This window comes from Lepidothrix coronata, unplaced genomic scaffold (genome assembly GCF_001604755.1).
Source record: "Lepidothrix coronata isolate B3197 unplaced genomic scaffold, Lepidothrix_coronata-1.0 Scaffold35, whole genome shotgun sequence".
In the NCBI taxonomy this organism is placed as follows: Eukaryota; Metazoa; Chordata; class Aves; order Passeriformes; family Pipridae; genus Lepidothrix; species Lepidothrix coronata.
The window spans coordinates 3,849,399-3,866,854 of NW_016690215.1; the positions used below are offsets into that span (position 1 = coordinate 3,849,399).

The 17,456-nt window shown below is 39.5% G+C and overlaps 2 protein-coding genes across 8 annotated transcripts in view; one reads left to right on the forward strand and one right to left on the reverse strand.

Annotated features, from left to right (window-relative positions):
- Positions 1 to 1,366, forward strand: part of OFD1 (OFD1, centriole and centriolar satellite protein) — a 30,213-nt gene extending 28,847 nt beyond the window's left edge. For both annotated transcript variants that reach the window (XM_017812224.1, XM_017812225.1), the window contains 2 exons: positions 32 to 102; positions 1,160 to 1,366. In XM_017812224.1, coding sequence (XP_017667713.1) covers positions 32 to 102; positions 1,160 to 1,205 — 117 coding nt within the window. In that variant the 3' untranslated portion in view covers positions 1,206 to 1,366. The remainder of the gene's footprint in view (positions 1 to 31; positions 103 to 1,159) is intronic.
- Positions 1,367 to 1,797: 431 nt separating this feature from the next.
- GPM6B (glycoprotein M6B) overlaps positions 1,798 to 17,456 on the reverse strand; it is a 107,927-nt gene continuing 92,268 nt past the window's right edge. For 5 of the 6 annotated variants that reach the window (XM_017812232.1, XM_017812231.1, XM_017812227.1 and 2 more), the window contains 6 exons: positions 15,872 to 16,058; positions 12,287 to 12,443; positions 8,981 to 9,152; positions 7,028 to 7,101; positions 6,654 to 6,719; positions 1,798 to 4,344 (listed from right to left, as the gene is read on the reverse strand). In XM_017812232.1, coding sequence (XP_017667721.1) covers positions 4,195 to 4,344; positions 6,654 to 6,719; positions 7,028 to 7,101; positions 8,981 to 9,152; positions 12,287 to 12,443; positions 15,872 to 16,058 — 806 coding nt within the window. In that variant the 3' untranslated portion in view covers positions 1,798 to 4,194. Of the gene's footprint in view, positions 5,971 to 6,653; positions 6,720 to 7,027; positions 7,102 to 8,980; positions 9,153 to 12,286; positions 12,444 to 15,871; positions 16,059 to 17,456 lie in introns of all 6 variants that reach the window. The other variant, XM_017812228.1, reaches the window with a different exon arrangement.

The following is a 17,456-nucleotide window of genomic DNA, read 5'->3' on the forward strand; positions in this document are numbered from 1 at the left end:
TAGAAAGTGTGTTTTTTCTCTTGGTTGCCAGGATTCAAAAAAAGAAGAAATAGGAGAAGTATCACATTCAGAGGGACTTCTATCTAGTGAAAAGGATGACAGGTGAGGCTCATGTATTAATAATTTCTACTACTACATATTAATCCTAAATATTAATTGCTATTACTACATAATAATACTAATTATTATTACTCCAAATTAATAAATAGTTACAATATGAATTACACTTAAGAGACATTTGCCTCCTTAAAAAGCAAAATAAATTAGCAATCAAGAACAAATATATTGGAAAAATGAAGATCCTTCCAATTCTTATACATGCAAGTTAAGCACTATGTGGTGCTTAACTTGCATCTGGGAGCTGCATTCAGTGATCTGTTTTGGTAGCTGTGGCAGTTACAACTTTTTATCTGCAACTGAGCAGCATCCAAATTCCTTCACAGTGAGTTGATGAGGGATTCCTCTTGGGTGATGATCCCATGTGTGGAGGTTTGTCTGTGCTGCACCTTAACCATAGTCTGTTACTAGCACTGAGTCTAGATTTGATTTATCAGTAGCATCATGGACTTTTAACATGGTTTTTTCAAAGATGTGACTGCCTGCACTGAGTTACGACAGCCCAGGCACTTCCTCTGGTTTTCTCTAGGCGTTGCTAAATAAGGGTATGTAGGTTTTAGTTGCTCAAAAGGGAAAAAAATCAAACAACCTCCTATCAAGTCTTTCAGTTTATTTGATGATGTAGAATTGAAAATAAGCAAAAAAGATGGAGCAGTTAAAAAAACTAAAACCCTAAAGGCTCACCATAATTGTAGTAATGATTCATTATTTTGTGTGCCTTTAAAGTGCTGTTGAACACAGCAGACCCTACCCTGGTGCTCCTGTGGTGGCACCACTAGTGTTGTTTTCACTGGGTAAACACTACAGAAGCAGCAGATAGATAGTTCTGTTTTTTGAGAGATAGGTAATGGCTTTCAGTTAATGAAGGCCCAAATCCTCACCCTTAAGGGCTGTCTTATTGCCATTAGTTCACTGAAACATCAAGAGAATTGCAGCAGAGGCAGTCTCTTTACTCTCTTTTTAAAATGAGTATTAATATTTAAGATTTAAGACAAGAACTACTTTGGACTCATACCACTTTCTCTCTCTATAATCAATACAGTGTTGCAGACATTTCTCATGGAGACATGGATGAAAGCTTCTGGTGAACAATAGCTACTGATTTTTTAATTTTAATTATTATGATAAGAAAGATGTTGTTGAAGCAGCTTTCTGCCTGTAAAAAGTTGTAATAAATGTTAAGCACTAACATTGCAGGCTGTGTAATTATAAATTAATAAAGCTGATTTTGAGCCGTCTCATCACTTCAGTCATTGACTTCAAATAGCGAGTCCTGATGTGCCACTAATCCAGGAGGAAGCCCTTGGGTGGGGTTAGAGAAAGGACAAAGCAGACAACAGAAACTGATCAGGATGTTTGGGTAGATTTGTTTTGGCGCTGAATTCCTGGAAACTTTGACAACCCCCACCTCCCGACCCCTTCTCCTCCAAATGGTGCAATGTGTGGGTGAAAGTAACTGTGTGCAGGTAACAAAACATTCAGTCATCATCACCTGCTTTTAAAGGTGTCCCGTGGAGACACTTGGCTTGCACAGTTTCAGAGGGTCGAGTGTGACAGACTCAAACTAATGTGCCCATTCTACTGCTGTGGCAGGGGCAGCAACCACTTCCAAAAGTGGCCCATCTCATGTATCACCTTGTTGGTATTAACCAGCCCAGAACGGAGAGATTAAAATAAAAATGCTATTTAACTCATCTTTATTTAAGCTTTGTATTTTGTAGGTAGATTATAGGCAAGATCATTAAACTTTATTTACAGTATAAAATACAGTAGTTTTTATCAATGAAGTAATTTTGGGTGGCAGCATATATTACAACTTGCACTGCATTTGAGGCTGCTCATCTTGATCTAACTACAAGAACATGAAGCCAAGTTTGACAGAATTTAGGGGCAAAAAACAAAGCTCTGTCTTGAATTCACTGGATGTTGAAACACAACGTACCAAAACCGTGACAGATACAAACTTTGCTTTTTGAAATGAAGCTAAAATGTGAGATGGTGGCTAGTCTTAATTTTACATGCTGCTTAATTTGCTGTTGCAGCCACGTTGGCCTTCACAAAATTTCTGAGAGACTCCTCCTGTTCGGTGTCGGGAACGGGACGGGTAGTGCTTGTTGCATTATGCTGGCCTGGAACAACTACCACTACTTCATGCTAGACACACTGGCTGCCTCACCACACTGCAGCGTGCACCTACAGGGCATCCCCTTCCCTGCAGGAGGGAGCGGGGAACTAGGGAACACAACGTGTTTCACTTCGGATAGAGACAAAAAGCCTAGAGATGCACCTGCCATGGAGTAGCTGTAGGTCTGTTTTCAAATAAGCATACACAAGTGTTGTCTATTATCTACAAATATTTATTTTAACACTTGGATGTAACTACAGGAAGCCCTTGGCACTGATAGAAAATATTGATTCACTGTTAGGTTACAAAAATTTATACATAGCAAAATTTAATGCTCTTTACATAAAAATATTAGACTACTTAAACAAAACTTCAAAAACTCCCAGTAATAGCTACACTGAATTAGAAAAGAATTAGGCTTTAAGACACTGCCTCCATTATTACCCTTATGCAAACACTGGGCTAGAACATCACCTGCATTGCTGTAGAAATGTCTCCTTCATGCAACAGGTAAGAACATACACTAGGCTATTTTGTCATATTTGCTCTACATCAATCAACTTTGCCCCTTTTTTGAAACTGTCAAATTAGACTTCAATATTTAACAAAAAAATTATAGTTGAAGTTAATACCCCCAAAAAATACCTTTTCTCATAGTACTGATTTGAAGGAATTTGTGCTTCCTTTGATGTATATTCAGCAAACAGAACTATCAAACCACACATCAGCTTAGCAGGGGTATGACTTGAATATTTAATTTTTTCAAATGAATGATGTATTTTTACTTCCCCCCCCAACATTTATATATATATATATATCATATAGAACAAACACCAAATATACCATCACTAATACTCAAGATATCACTGAATGCTTCTGAAAAAAACCATTAATTAGAAGGCAGACTTCTATGGGTAATGACTTTAAAATGGCACCAGTTTGTTTGATTTTCTTTTGTTTTTTTTTTCTGAACACCACGTTTTCTTAGTGTGCTAATTAATTTGTAAAAAGGAAAACACATAAGCACTGACTATAAATTTGCTAAGCACCAAGATAGAAAAAGGTGGACATCCTGTATTATTTTTTATGGCTGTAATTTTTATTATTTGTGTAAAACTCTGCAAACTTTCTCATCCACTCATTTAGAATAGTCAAATCAGTGTCATTTTAATAAGGTAACACTTTTCACTTATTTAAAATTTAGGATAATGGTCTCCTGCCACTATATAAATGCTAAGACATTTATAGAAAATAAATATTAAGGCAAAGCTGACATTTATTTTCAAAGAAGGGGATCATTATCCAGATCCAGGGGTCTACATTCCATTAAATAGTTAATAAAAAGATTAAAACTTGGGACATCTGCTCGACACTCAGGTAAGCACAGGGACGTGACGGCTTCGTCATGGACAAGTGTGGCACCAGGGTGGAGTGCTGCTCCTGTGGCCCACGCTCCAAGACAGCCTCCTTGCAACTTGGGAGATGCTGCAGCTGCGCCTCACGTAAGCAGAAGCCTACGCCAGGAATCCCAGGTGGCTACAGGTTTGTTTGGGAGACACTCAATCACACACCGTGCACGTGCCTGTGCCTGAGGTCTGCACAGATCTCCTGCCTGCTGGTTTGGAGCACCTGCCACGGTTTGGTGCAGGACATGATGCTGTAGAACAAGTCAAATGTTAAACACCAAAAGTCTCAAAGAAGAATCATTTGGTCACTTTTTGTAAAGTGTTGCCTTTTAAAATGCCTGGAATAAACCCTCCATTCTCTGTGTGAAAGGATGGAAGATTACCCATGGGAAGATTTCCCTATTAAAGTGTTCCAGGAGCTGGAATGTGAAGCTTTTGCACTTCTCTCTAATTTTGTTTGGTAGACACACATCTGTACTGCAGAGCAGCTATTTGCTGATTTGTCAGAGCTACAGAACTCTTCTGCTGAATTACTGTGGCAAACATTTATGTGTAAGAATTGAGTTGCTCTTTTGACCGAGACTGGATATCCTGAAGCTCCTGCTCTTCTTTTGCTTTGATATCTTGGTAGGCCTGCATTTTGCTTGCATCCTTTAAGTAGGCCCAGTTAGAAGACAGTATCATGAGGAAGTGGATCTGGAAGAGAAGGGTGAGCATGATGGCGAGTGAGCATGTCAAGAGGCAAAGCAAGCTGGTAGTTAGATTAATAGACGCTTTTTAAAATAACAACCAAAAAACCAAGTTATTCTACGTTAATAAGCATTCTGTTATTAAAACAAGCACAGAGGCTATTTTCAAAGATCTCTAGAATTTGGCATGCTAATAATTCAGTTGGTTATTCACAATTCAGAGAAAGTTAGTATAACAATATTAAAAAGAGCTACAGAGTCGTACGGATCAATTAAAATGCAGAATGGGGGGAAGCAGGAAAACAGTTTTGTACGTGGCAATATACGTAATCAGTAACCTATGAGGTGCTCAGAAGAACTGCTTTCTAAGGTTGTGGTGTTTATGCATATCCAAGGCCAGAGCCTGGTATCTCTTTCCCCCCAACAAGCAGATGAGAATTCCACCCTCCCCATGGAAAAAACCTGAAACTGTGAACCGTTTTATTTACGCGAACAAGGCTACATTAACACACTGAAAAATTAAACATCAAAGTATGAGTCCAAAACTAAGCAAAAGCATGCAATCTCCGGGTTAAGAAGTCTTAATCCTGTATTTTTATAGCTACATTTTAAACTTCCATTGTCCAACCTCAGGTGAAGAGTTTTACATAACAAACGGTTCTCTTTTTTTAATTATTGTGTAGATTTCTTTCTAGTTTGTGCATTTGTCTCTTGCCAACTTCTTTTTCCCCATACTTCATGCAAAAACATCTACATTTGAAAACACTGATTCACTTCTCTTTTTTTTTCCCCCAACAGTGTAAAAAGTTCCTTGTGATCTATGCATGGTTTTGCTTCCCGTGCAGTCATACTTACATTTTTGAGATCTGGCTACTGAGAAATCAGTTACTAAAGTGCAGTCACACAAGAACAGAAGTGATTTATATACCATTTCTTACTAGTTCAGGGTCCAAAAGAAAGAATGTGATTGTTTTACGCAGAGCTAAGACAAGGATATATTTTCTTCTAGAAGGAGCATGATTTGACAATTACTTGGAGTAAGAGAAAAAAATTGACTTCATCATCCATGGAATCACTTGGAACTACAAGCATATTAATTCATAATACCTCGTCTCTGCCAAAAAAGACTGGCACTACTTTATTACTCCTTTGCTTTTGCATTATATATATTGTATGCTTGGGGGTATTTGTATTTGGCTCTCATGCTAAAGAATAAATTAATAATTCTGACCCTGAACTGTTTCCAGTATTTGTTTGAGATGACTGTTAGAAAGCAAGTGGAGACTTGAAATGAAAACATCCCCTTTTCAGAAGGATGCTTTATAAACACCCCTACAGTAACTGAATCCTCTCAACATAAAAAAAATAGCCAGATCTCGTCCACATCATAGTTCATATACAAGAAGTCATTTTATTAATCTGATAAGCTAAACGATGCTTACTGAAGCTATTTACAATTACTGTAACAAAATTCAGAAAGCTAGACTTTTAGCCTAGGGTGTCAGTGGTATTTCAAGCTACGCAATGCAGCTCTTTACTGGGCTTATACAATTTAGAATTTAGTGCAGCAATCTTCCCGACTCTTAAACTTCAAAACAGCATAGTTATATGTAGTAGCCATCATGTAGATCAGCTGGTGGAAGAGAACAAAATACAGGAGAGTAAGATACAACAAGGTGACGGCTCAAGCCCACTTGGGCAACTGTTGATACTTTTACAACAGACGTTGTTCTGAGCTTCTTCCAGGGTGAAGATGCAAGATAAATAACCTGCCATTTATCTGGGGAGGATAACCCAAAACAGACCCTAGGCTATTCTGTCAACAAATTGTGCGTGTTACACCTGGGTTTGGCTGGCACAAGGTTAGAAGCTGGCCGCTAAAAGAAGCGTTAGACATAGGAAGCAAGTCATCTTGTTAACATCCCTTTTCCCAACTGCTACCTGTAACTGGCATTGCAGGCTTGGACTAGTCAATCTGCCTGGGTCCAGACAAAAAAAACCAAGAGGTTACAAGTGGCTGATCAAATAAACTACAAAAATGAAAATAAATAATGGACATAAAAGAAGAAATAGTGGATAGAAGTAGGATTTTCAAAGGACATGCAAATAATTTTTTTCTAAGTATGTGGGAGGCAGGTTAAGATGACTTCTTAAAGCAAAAGTTGGGGACCTGCTGACTTATAATGACCGAACCATAGCAGCTCACCCTCCTTAATGTCTAGTATCACTATTTTTAATATGCACAAAATTCAATCTTAAAGCATCTTAAGCCTGAAATGAACATTTTACATAATAAAACCAAAAAATACTACCCACCAGTGCTATGACAGTGGCACCAGCTCCAGCACAAGCCACAATGAACAGGTGATAAGACATGTAGAACTGAAGAAAAAACATATTAAAAACATTGAGGTAATTCAATGGGATAGTATAAAATGCATTTCAAGTGTTCTAGAGAATAATGATAATAAACTCATCTTAGTAGCAAGGTAGCAAAGCTTTAGAAAATAAAAATGTTCTGAAATAATTTTCATTTTTATGGATGACATAACAATTATTTCAGTGTTGTGTTTAAAGCAATTCTTTATACTAATATATGAGTTCTCTCCAAAAACTTTCATCAAGTTATTTTTCACATGATGCCCAAGTAACTTGTAGGCAAAAGCTGTACACAGGTTACATTTCTGTACCTCGTTCGTGTTGCAGATGTTCTCTAAAATCGGGCCACAGGCTTTGCCAGGTACAGCATTCCAAGGGATAATACCTGAAATACCACAGCAAAAGAAACCACTAATTTTAGCAATCAACACACACTTTCTGTTCCTCTCTCATCTCTTCCACCCACTTGCCAGTTGTGTTCCCATTCTGGGCATCTGCGCATTGACCAGTACAGCTTTGAGTTGGCAGGAGGAATTAAAACAACTCCCTCAAGTTATGCTTTCTCCTCAAACCAAGGCTTGCTGCCAAGGCATGTTCTCAGATGTGGTTTTCCCATATGGCAGCCAAACGGTTGGGTTTTTGCACTTTGGGTCCAGTTGCATGCTGCCTACTCCCCCACTCAGCACCAAGGAGAGAATCTGCATCTCAGAGGTACTTGGCACTTTTCAGGATAGCACTTACTAGATTAAATTCTACTTGAGCAAGTAACTACTGTGGAAGAGTGTGAATTTGGAGCTAGAGGGAAGAATTACGGGATTTTTTTCTGGTTTAGTTCCAATAGGTAAAAAGCATCAAGTGAACACTGCTACAAGAGAATTCAGTTTGATGCACCTCATTTACTCCCAATTACTTTTCTTACACACCTGAAAGTCTGAAAAGTCAACAGGATCTAGCAGATCTGAAATAACCTGAACTTTTAGGCCTGTAACAGATGTGAAGCTTAAGCAAAACCCATTTGAATTAAGAGAAAACCAGTTTGTCTCCCCATACAACTTCACATTTCAACCCAGCTGGTTGGAATTAGCAACTCCGTAGGCAGCAGGTCACCGAATAATTTCAAAAAGATTTTACAGGATTTACTTTAAAGTCAGCTTTTCTGTATCTGCAATATATAATTGAAGCCTTTTAGCTACCACTTCCATCCAAAAATGTGAGGACAGTTCAGTGACAGTAATAAGTTGCCTGTTAAGGAGCTGCTCTCTCCCATCATGCATTGAAACCCAGATGATTTTATTGATCAGAGCAACAACACAGCCCTATACTGCACTAATACAGCTACCACACAACCAGGAGGAGCAGGAAAGTGGAGGAGCACATCTCCCTTCATTCCTAGGCTTTGTTGCTGAAGGAAATGTCTTCCCAGCCTCTTTCTGTCAGCCGCTAAAACAGGATGCAAACATTTAACCGATTTGAGTACTTCTTGCTTTTAAAATTAGTATATCTTTTCTTCTACTGGACTTACCTGGACAGGAGAGCAAAACCAAGCTTTCTTACTTTTTCAACTCTGAATCCGTTTTCTCAGCTTTGAATGACTTAGTCCAAAGAAAGAAACATTCATAGAAAATGCTAGCTAAAATCAAGCCAAAAGTAATGGTGACAAAAGAACTTCTGCACAAGGGAAGCTGAAAAGATTAACTTCAGGAAAAATTCACCTTAAAGAATGAACAACTTGAAAAGCCTGACCCTATTTTAAGCTATTGCCCCAGTTCCCTCAGATTTCTGCATGTCATCAGAAAGCAATATTAATTTATTATTAGTTAAGGCAGACTTTTAATTGCAGGTTTTTGGGTTTTAACTGAAAGTAATCGTTAAAGCAACGTTCAGGTGTTAACTTCATCTTTAAATGTAAAACAACTTTCCGAAAGGAAAGAATATATGTATGTGGGTTCAAAAACCACAATCTGGTTATCTATTTCTCAGCACTGTTTCCAAGCAGTTTATTTTGAGGCTGATCTATTTTCAAACCTAATACTATAGTATTGGAAACTGCTACAAAATCATTTTAGATAAATGACTTGCCAGTTCAGTTAAATTGATTGCATCTGGAGAGAGAGCAGAGTAATGTGAATTAATTAGAAAAGTAATACCGCATTCAGAGATAGAAGATGCTTTTGCATTTGATTCATCTGATAAGGCTGAGACAAAACTACTGAAGGCAGACCGAGGAGAAAGATGAAGCATTTAATCAGGATTAAAATGAGTACCGTATTGCCTGATATCCACGCAGATCTGGTCCCCTGGAACCGTCACATTTGTCTGAAGAGACTTGATGACTTCACAAGTTGACCATATGTTATAGAACATAAAGACAGGCACAGCAGAGAAGCCAAAGACCCCGAGCCAGGCCACTCCAAGCACATAGGTGAGGAAAACAAACTGGGCAGAGAAAATACAAACACTTTTCATTTATTCTTTGAAAAGACTATTTGAATTTTCCTTAAAAATGCTTCAAAATAATCTTTAAGCACACTTGCAGAATGCAGGTAAGAAAACATATGATTTCCAAGCACAAAAAATCAGTATTCTCGTTGTTTACAGTTACTAAGAAAGTAATTCAGACATTTCCTTTTTAATCAGCCTGCTTGAGAAAACAGATGAAAGAGCAGCCCACTGATTTCTCAAGATTCTCTGCTAAGCAGGGATGCTGTTTGTAGGCTAAAACCAATAAAATTCCAACAAAAATCAATTTAAGGTTTTTTTTTTAATTAACTATAACACACTAGCATTTCTATGCAATTTGCAAATCAAAACAACACAGTAAATTGATGTTCACAGAGCTCTCCCATACTTTCTGATTTATTGAAATCAATTTGGAATATAACATTTAAAAATACCTATGTTTGCAAACATACCATGACCATTAACAGCAGATTAGAAGGATTCAATTGATATCATACACATTGCCAAGAAGCAAATTAGTTACTTCCCTTAGAGAATCATGGGTTTGTCCAGTTAAATTTGCTGGTTTGGGTTTGTTCTTTTTTAAAAAAAATATTCTGTGCATTTTCTTTTGTAAGATTATAAGGTGGGGAACTGATTGCTTTTGAAGTCTCCAGCTTCCCCCTCCCAATGGGCCCCTTCCCTTTTCCCTCCTCTTCTGAGTTTTATGGTGAAACAGTAGCTCTGGCACCAGTTGCTGTCTCCCTCCTCCTGGAGAGACTAGGATTTGGATCCTACTTGGAAAGCGGGGGAATGCTGTTACGTCTTCTGTGTTCTCCTTTCACCATTGGCTGTAGCTGTTCTCTCTTAACTGTAGGTGGATTGGAAAGGCTTTACTTCCAGTAAATCACTGGTGCCCTCTTATCTTACTTAAAACTTCTGTGCTACAGCAAGGATGGGAAAGGCTCTCAGGGGGGAGGTTGTGTCAGTCTGACCCAGAACCACAAGACTGAACTAATGTTGCAGTGGTGGAAGTTTGCATCCTCATAGGTTTTTTTGCCAGATGCACTGAATAATCCCCCAAGCGTTAGAGCAAAAGCTGAGCAACTGGTTAGGTTTCAGTCAACGAAGGTGGTGTGTGAGGAGGTGGAAGTGCTTGTAAAACCATGGCCCATAAAACCCCAGCTAGACTTTAATTTATATAAAACTCAACTAAAATACCTCTTCTCCTATTAGACAGTGCCACATACCAGACCTTTATGCTTTATGTGCGAATTAAGGATCCTCTCTTTGGATTTTGGGAAGGACCAAGTGGGCCAGGTTAAAGGATTTCTGTAGACACACTATACATAAAACATGAGTTTGCATACGTGTATGTGGAAGTGTGCACAAGAGGAAGTGCACAAAGCCTTTAACTCCTAAGAAATAGCCAGAAAAAAATACACTCATTCTCACATTTAAAGTGATAACTGTGGGAAATGGCTATTCTGTGTTACCAGAGCCAACACAAATAATTTAGGGAAGCTGGCAGTCTATCTTCTGTAGTAACCTTATGCAAGATGGGACTGCCTTTCAGGACCTCACTCGGTAATGTAACAAAGGAAGAAGTAGAGGAGCTCTTAATGAAAGAGGCAAAAGAAAACATCACTGCATGTCCAAAACCTTGTTGCCTGTACCCAGCTGCATTGACTAGTCTGTTAAATATTATATCTCCTTGCAAACCTTGTTCTAAGCCTAGAGTTTTACACAGCAGTATACAGGCACTTTTCCTGTCACTGCCAAACATTAATATGTCTTACAAGAGCTCCAAGCCATTACTGAGTTGGTAAATTCTCTCCTTCGCTGTCTGGACAAATATGGGCAAACATGAAAACAATTTTCTTTCATATTTCCATGTGCCATGCTGGTATTTGTATAACCAGCTGACAATCATGTGCCTGCAACTACTCAGTTGCATAAGCAATTGTCTGCACTGATGAGATGCACACGTGTATGTTTCTACTTTATTTTGGGTCTTTGAAAAGCACTGCTTTAGATCTAATTTTGCTCCTTGGTGAAGACCACACTTACTAGAAAAAGAGTGAGCAAATAGCTGCTTAACTGGAAAATTATCAGGTGCCTTATTTTTATTAGCTGTTGGAAAATTCAGTAAGTACCCAACAGCACAGTGGAAAATTGCTAACTCTCGTGAAAATAAACATGCATCTCTTTTGTATTTAACCAGCTGAAAGTATATATTTTTTAAGTACAGGATATAGACTGTATATTAAAATGCAACGATCAGATCAAAAGCCTCTTCTCTTTTCACCCACACTTTCCCGTGGGCGATCTGTCATACTGCTTAGCTTCCTCCAAAACTATGAGCTTTGAATTCAGATTTTCAGTAATAGCTTTGAAATCCTGTCTCAGAAACATAGTTATGGCTGTTCTTGCAGAGTGTGCCCTAGGGGACAATGTGGGTGAGAATTTGAAGTTTTATTTTTAGTTAAACTTTGCTTACAATTTTGTTCTAATACAGAAGTATACTGAAGGGAATAAGGCTTGTAACTTTAAGGCTTTAAATGTTTCAGTTTTGTGAAAAAGACTCACTATTCTATCTGTATGCCTTTTACCATCTGCAAATCAATACTTGACTCAAGTGCAAAGATGTTGTGAAGCTTCATTCGTTCATTACTGTTCGTTTGAACGATCCAGACACTCAAGCAAAATTAACTAAGGAAGTCAGAGGCATTACAGTTTGATATTTAAATAGCTTTGCAAACCACAGCCATTTAACATTCTGCCTTTAAGCATCACTAATGTTACATATTTAAAAGCAGAAAATTAATTTTGGCTCACACTGAGTGTTTTAAAATAAACGGTCTCCCTCAGTTTAGTTCAGACTCATGGGTTCACCCTTATGACCGGGGAGGCCACAGCAGCACCCCAACAGTCCATCTGCAGAATTTCAATTTGACCAAGCACTCCTGAAGTTCAAAGCGGGACCAAGACCAGGGATTGACCCTGACCACCCAAAACGAATTAAACAAAGAAGGCAGCAATACATTGTTGTTCAAAACCATGGGAGTCAAACCAAGCCCAACAGGTTTTAGCCAGCAAAGACTGCTGTTCTCAGTTCTGATGCTACTCACCATTCCACTGATGCAGCGGCCACAGGCTGTCGTTTTGAACTCTCCATGCAGCTCCTTCACAGCACTTGTTGTATAAAAACCTTCTGCCAAAAGGATTATTCCATATAAGAAGAAAAATGATGCAATGCCATAAATTACATACTGCATTAGCTGTATTCTACAATGGAAGAGAAAAAAAAAGATATAATTAGATTTCAGTCCTATAAAAACAAAGTCAGTCCTCCCAAGTCCTAATAAATTAGAGAGAATTCTTTTTCTTAAAACAAAGTTCAAAGCTCCTTAGCGTTTTAAGCAAGCAGGCTGCAGGAGAGCACTGGTATGACTGCCCCACTTTCCAGGTAAGCAATACTGATGTGCATTAGTCTTGCATCCACCTGAGCATCCCCTGTTTGTGCTGCAGTCCTTATACTGACTAATATTACTCACCAGGTTAAAACTGCAGTTTCACACCTCCACTATGGAGGTTTTCTTTTTCCTGTTACTGATCCTGACACCTAACTTGGGAATGTCTGACAGGGAAAATGCAGGGCTTTGAAATGGGCAAAACCTGAAGCTGAACTCCTGGCTGAACTACCAGGCTCCATGGTGATTCTTCAGTATTAGGGAAAGGAAGCAGTCCCTGAAATTCTTTATTTTTACTTGTAAAATCCAGTTAATGTATGTTTGCAAAAATTTCTAAATTCAGCAATATTTGTCTGATACAAAACTCAGTGAGCATGCAGTGAGCAGTGACTTCTCCTGAGGAGGAATGGTTGCTCTACAGCCTAGAAGGGTACTTCCAAGTGAGCAGGTAGTTTTAGTGCCTTGAGTCACAACAATGTTGAGCTCCCCATAATGTAAATAAATTTTTTTAAAAATTAAAGAATTATGTAGGAAATGCTTCCATTTTAGGTACTCTGGAACCACCCAGAGAAAAAAGATCTCAGGGCACATAGTATAAGCACCTCCCTCAGACATTATTTGAGAAAGTTCCTGATTCCTTAAAAATCTACCATCTGCAATGATAGAATACGTAAATGGAAAGAATAACTTCTAAATATTATCAATCAGATTTAGTATCTGAAGCCAATTGTTTTGAAGGACTAGAATGCCAGATCTTCCATACAACACTTCTGGTCTCCAAAAGTGATACTTTGTTATTAGTACAACTTCCCCAGAACTTCTTAAAAGTAATTTGATTGTTGGGAGGGTTATTTTAGATTAAGCTATTCACAGAACAAAGAGGTTAATTTTATGCATCCACACTACCAGTTTTCTAAGGATAAATATGTTTTCCTCAGATTTTTTTTCCAATTCTTGCCACTCTCCATTAAGTAGCTGCTAGCACAGATCTCCAAAGAGCATATGCATGTTTTAGCTTAAAGAAAATTGATTACCACCATTTATATAGTTAAATGTTATCCTTGTATAAAAATAGGATATTGCTCATTTAAAATTTTATGTGGGAAGTGATATATTTGTTTTCCAAACTGATTAAAAGTAACAGGATAAAGCTGTTGCACCTGTGCTGTAAAGCATGAAAAAATTAATTCAGGATTTAATAGAGTACAGAAGAATTCATTTCAGCATCATTAAGAGTCTAGGAGAGACTAAATACATATTACCAGAAATTAGTAGTAAGAAAAGTGGTTAAAAAAGTCTTTTCCAAAGGGTGTCCTACTAACGTATTTTTAATTTATTTTATGTCTCTGTAGGCTTCAATTATTTGCCCCTTTCTAACATCTCTTCTGCCTGCCGTGCCTCCTTGGCTCCACAGAACCCGAGCCCTGAGCTGCTTTGGTAGGAAATATGCATTTCCCCCACTGCTGATGCTGACTTGACAAGAAACATTGTTCCCCAAAATGTAAAACTTGCTGCCTGTTACTGCTGCTTTTGCAGTTTCTTCTATTTTGCTCAAATGAAGACTGATACAAGCACAGGGTGTTTTATTATTCAGTTACTGAAGAACAGCTGCTTACAGTTTCTCACTAAAAGTTGGGGATAACTGCAGGGTCCTCGTGGCTCATGCACTGGAGCTGGGGACACACTGCCCAGCCACAGCCAAGGACTGAGTGTGGGCAGTGCTGGGATGGGGGACCCCAGCTGGGAGCAGTTCCAGAGCCTATCTGAGCACAGTGTCTTATGGAGGGGGAAGCCCTGAAAAGGTGATGTGGGATTGATGCCAGTGATAGGAGGGCACGCAGCAAACTGGGAGGTCTATGCTTGCAAGCATATAAAGGCAGTCAGTGACAACAGAAATTAAAAAGAAAATAAGGAGAATTAAGTGTACTGTGTTGGACCCTGACACTAAAATCTTCAGATATCCTAAAACTGAGTCTTTGGGGCAGGTAAGCAAAGTAAAGGTGCCTTGCTCGATGCCCGTGCACCCCAACATGTGTCACGCCCACAGTGCTCACCACAGGAGCCCCCTCTCACAGACATGCATGGCTGAGTGCTGAGCACAGGCCCTGATGCTGCACTCCAGACCTTCCTCTGGCCTCATGGGGAAGCCTCGGGAGCATAAAAGACCCAAATATTTCACCAGTGATTATGTCCAAAGGCTGTGTTTGCAGACCTTTCCAGTTTTTTCTCATATACCAGTCCAGTTTCTTCTGAGAGAGGATGGACAGAACCATGCTTCCCGACTATTCCTGTCATTCCTTCCAACTTTATGTCATCAACGAACACTAAATCTACTCTCAGATTAAAATCGTTACCCCTTGTTTTGTCACAACAGCCTCTGGTAAAAAGTCCCTCTCCAGCTTTCTTGTTGGTCCTTTTAGGTATTGGAAGGCTGGTACAAGGTCTCCCCAGAGCCTTCTCTTTTCCAGGCTGAGCAGCCCCAACACTCTCAGCCTGTCTTCATAGGAGAGGTGCTCCAGCCCTCTGATCATCTTTGTGGCCTCTTCTGGAACTCACTCCAACAGGTCCATGTCTTTCCTGTGCTGAGGACCCCTGAGCTGGACACAGTATTCCAGGTGGGGTCTCACCAGGGTGGAGTGGAGGAGCAGAATCACATCCCTCACCCTGTTGGTCACACTGTTTTTGATACAGCCCAGAATACAATTGGCTTTCTGGGCTGCGAGTGCACATTGCCAGCTCATGTCCAGGATTTCATCCACCAGCACCCCCAAGTCCTTCTTGTCAGGCTGTTCTCAATCCCTTCATCTGCCAGCATGTAGTGGTACTGGACATTGCTCTGACCCATGTGCAAGGACCTTGCACCTGGCCTTGGTGAACATCATGAGGTCCACACAGTCCCACTTCTCAAGGCTCTCAAGGTCCCTCTGGATGGCATACTCTGTTTCAGGTGAACAAACTGCACCACTCACTCAGCTTGGTGTCATCTGCAAAGCTGCTGAGGGTGCACTCAGTTCCACTGTTTATGATATTGATGAAGATATTAAATAGTACTGATCCCCATATAAACTGGTTTAGCAGGATACACACTTCGGTTCTTTGTATGTGAACACCAATAAACTACCAAGAGCTGCTAGGAAAACAAGCAACTGAATACTCAGGAATGGAGGCAGAAGTCTGAATCCATCTCTACTCATTTAGCATGAGTGTGTTATGATGAATAATGGAAATGGGAGGCATACTTACACTTCACTCAGCAAAGCATGGTCACTGGCAGTCGTGGAGAAGTGCTGCTCGAGGATAGACACGGTTCCCGTGAGCGCCACGTGGCCACAGCCACAAAACAACGCTACCCCCGAGAAGCAGAGAATGGTTGCCACGAGCGAAGCATATGGCACTCCTCCTAGGCACTTAATGCAACATTCAAAGCAACCTAAGCAGAAGAGAGAAAGCAAAAGAAACGTCATGAGCAAAAAGCAAATTATGAGGAAAAGAATATTTGTCCTCCACTTGGTAAAAGCCACAGGGATTAAAAGGCCCAGGCATTGACATGCTAAGCAAAAAATCTATAGGTGGTACAAGACAGCATCACTCTCTAAAGCAGTGACCTACAGATCTGTTGGTATGGACTCAAAGCCCAGAAAGTGGGCTGAGTGCTCCTCTCTTTACAGAATCAAGAGGAGATCAATGAGACAGCCTATGAAATGGAAAAAGAAAAAAAACCACTGTCTAAAGTGATCCATTGCAATTCAGCTGCTCATACAGAGCTCACCACATTTCAGCATTACTAACGGCAGGAGCACCAGCTATGCTGGCAACATTCTGGGAGTCAGGGAAGCAAATACTCAAGACAATGAAGCCTTTTGGAAAAGTAAGAGAGTTTGCACTTTCATTGGAAGAGGAACATATTTAGGTCTGCAAAACTTAACTACCCTATGCTCTCCCATGACTCCCAAATTATCTTTTTGTATAAATCAATATCAGGTTGTAGGGATACAAATACTTCAACAACAGAAAAATTGAATGGGGACCAAAGAATAAAACTTTTTATTGAGGGCAGCTGTATGAAGCCATATTACAATATATTTCCATCTTTATAGGATACAGTGGATTTACAGTGATCCCTGAATACAGTTTGCAGTAGCATAATCAACTGAAATGCATCATTTAAGCAGTCTGAGTTAACAAAATACCCCCCAGAACTGCTGTTTGTACGAACACTGTAATAAGGAGGTTGCAGCTGAATTGCCAGGTTCCTTCCAACTGCGTGGCCTGAAAACCCATCTGCTTACAAAGCTGGGGAATGTAAATCGGAAACAAGCACAGCTTTTAACTGCGCTATAATGGTAATGGCAATCCATACCAATTCATTACTTCAGGGTGATGGCATTAAGCTGTCTCCATTAATGTGCATTTCATACAACTGCACAAAACACAAGCCATTAAGACAACACTTAATGGAGTGACCAGCATTGCATGTCGCAGGAAGAGCCCTACTTCTATGGCAATGTGCTAAAGGGACAAAGCATTTGAAGGCAAGGAAACAGCTGGTGAACAAGTACATCACATCACACCTTCCCACCCAAAAAATTCTTTACAAAGATCAGCAAGTCTCCAGCCACCACACGAGGCAAGTTTATTTTTATCCCAATCCCTTTCCCATTAACGAATGAGTTGCAGAGCAGGCACCTCCATGAAGCACTTCCGTGAATAATATGCATCCAATAATTGAAAGCTTTCCCATTTCATAAGTGAGAAACTCTTCTTTTAGAGAGTCACTAGCAAGTGCTATAGTCAGGCTTAAGCAGTTATCACTATTGAAATGACTTAT